The following is a 673-nucleotide window of genomic DNA, read 5'->3' on the forward strand; positions in this document are numbered from 1 at the left end:
GGGCCCCTCTGCTCCCAGCCGCTCTCCCAACTCCGTTGCAGGGGCCCACCTGAACCCGGCGTTCTCCCTCGCCATGTGTCTGCTGGAGCAGTTTCCCTGGTGGAAGTTTCCCATCTTCGTGGCCCTGCAGACCTCGGGAGCTTTCATCTCTGCTGGAGCCGTCTACGCCCTCTACTACGGTACCGGGAGGCGGGCAGGTGCCCGGCGGGGGAACACTGTGGCTGTGCCGGGATGCCCGGGCTCGCAGCCAGGCTCTGCCTCTGCTCCGCAGATGCCATCCAGCACTACAGCAATGGGACCCTCACCGCCTCCGGCCCCCAGGAAACCGCCTCCATCTTTGCCACCTACCCCGCCGACTACCTCTCCATCTCCAACGGCTTTTTAGACCAGGTGGCAGGTGCCCGGCGGGGGAACACTGTGGCTGTGCCGGGATGCCCGGGCTCGCAGCCAGGCTCTGCCTCTGCTCCGCAGATGCCATCCAGCACTACAGCAATGGGACCCTCACCGCCTCCGGCCCCCAGGAAACCGCCTCCATCTTTGCCACCTACCCCGCCGACTACCTCTCCATCTCCAACGGCTTTTTAGACCAGGTGGGTGCCGCTGTCGACTCCCCCTAGACCCCTCCAGCGGTGCCGGTCCGTGCGGCGCTGAGCTGCCGGGCCGGCCCCGCAGG

The 673-nt window shown here is 67.2% G+C and overlaps 1 protein-coding gene across 1 annotated transcript in view; it reads left to right on the plus strand.

The window, feature by feature from the left end:
• AQP10 (aquaporin 10) overlaps positions 1 to 590 on the plus strand; it is a gene marked incomplete at its 3' end in the record, with an annotated part of 1,578 nt that extends 988 nt beyond the window's left edge. The window contains exons 2-3 of the mRNA XM_009709578.1: positions 19 to 179; positions 472 to 590. Of these exons, the coding sequence (XP_009707880.1) occupies positions 19 to 179; positions 472 to 590 (280 nt within the window). The remainder of the gene's footprint in view (positions 1 to 18; positions 180 to 471) is intronic.
• Between the last annotated feature and the right edge of the window lie 83 nt (positions 591 to 673).

This window comes from Cariama cristata, unplaced genomic scaffold, assembly GCF_000690535.1.
Source record: "Cariama cristata isolate BGI_N322 unplaced genomic scaffold, ASM69053v1 scaffold28411, whole genome shotgun sequence".
NCBI classification, from domain to species: domain Eukaryota; kingdom Metazoa; phylum Chordata; class Aves; order Cariamiformes; family Cariamidae; genus Cariama; species Cariama cristata.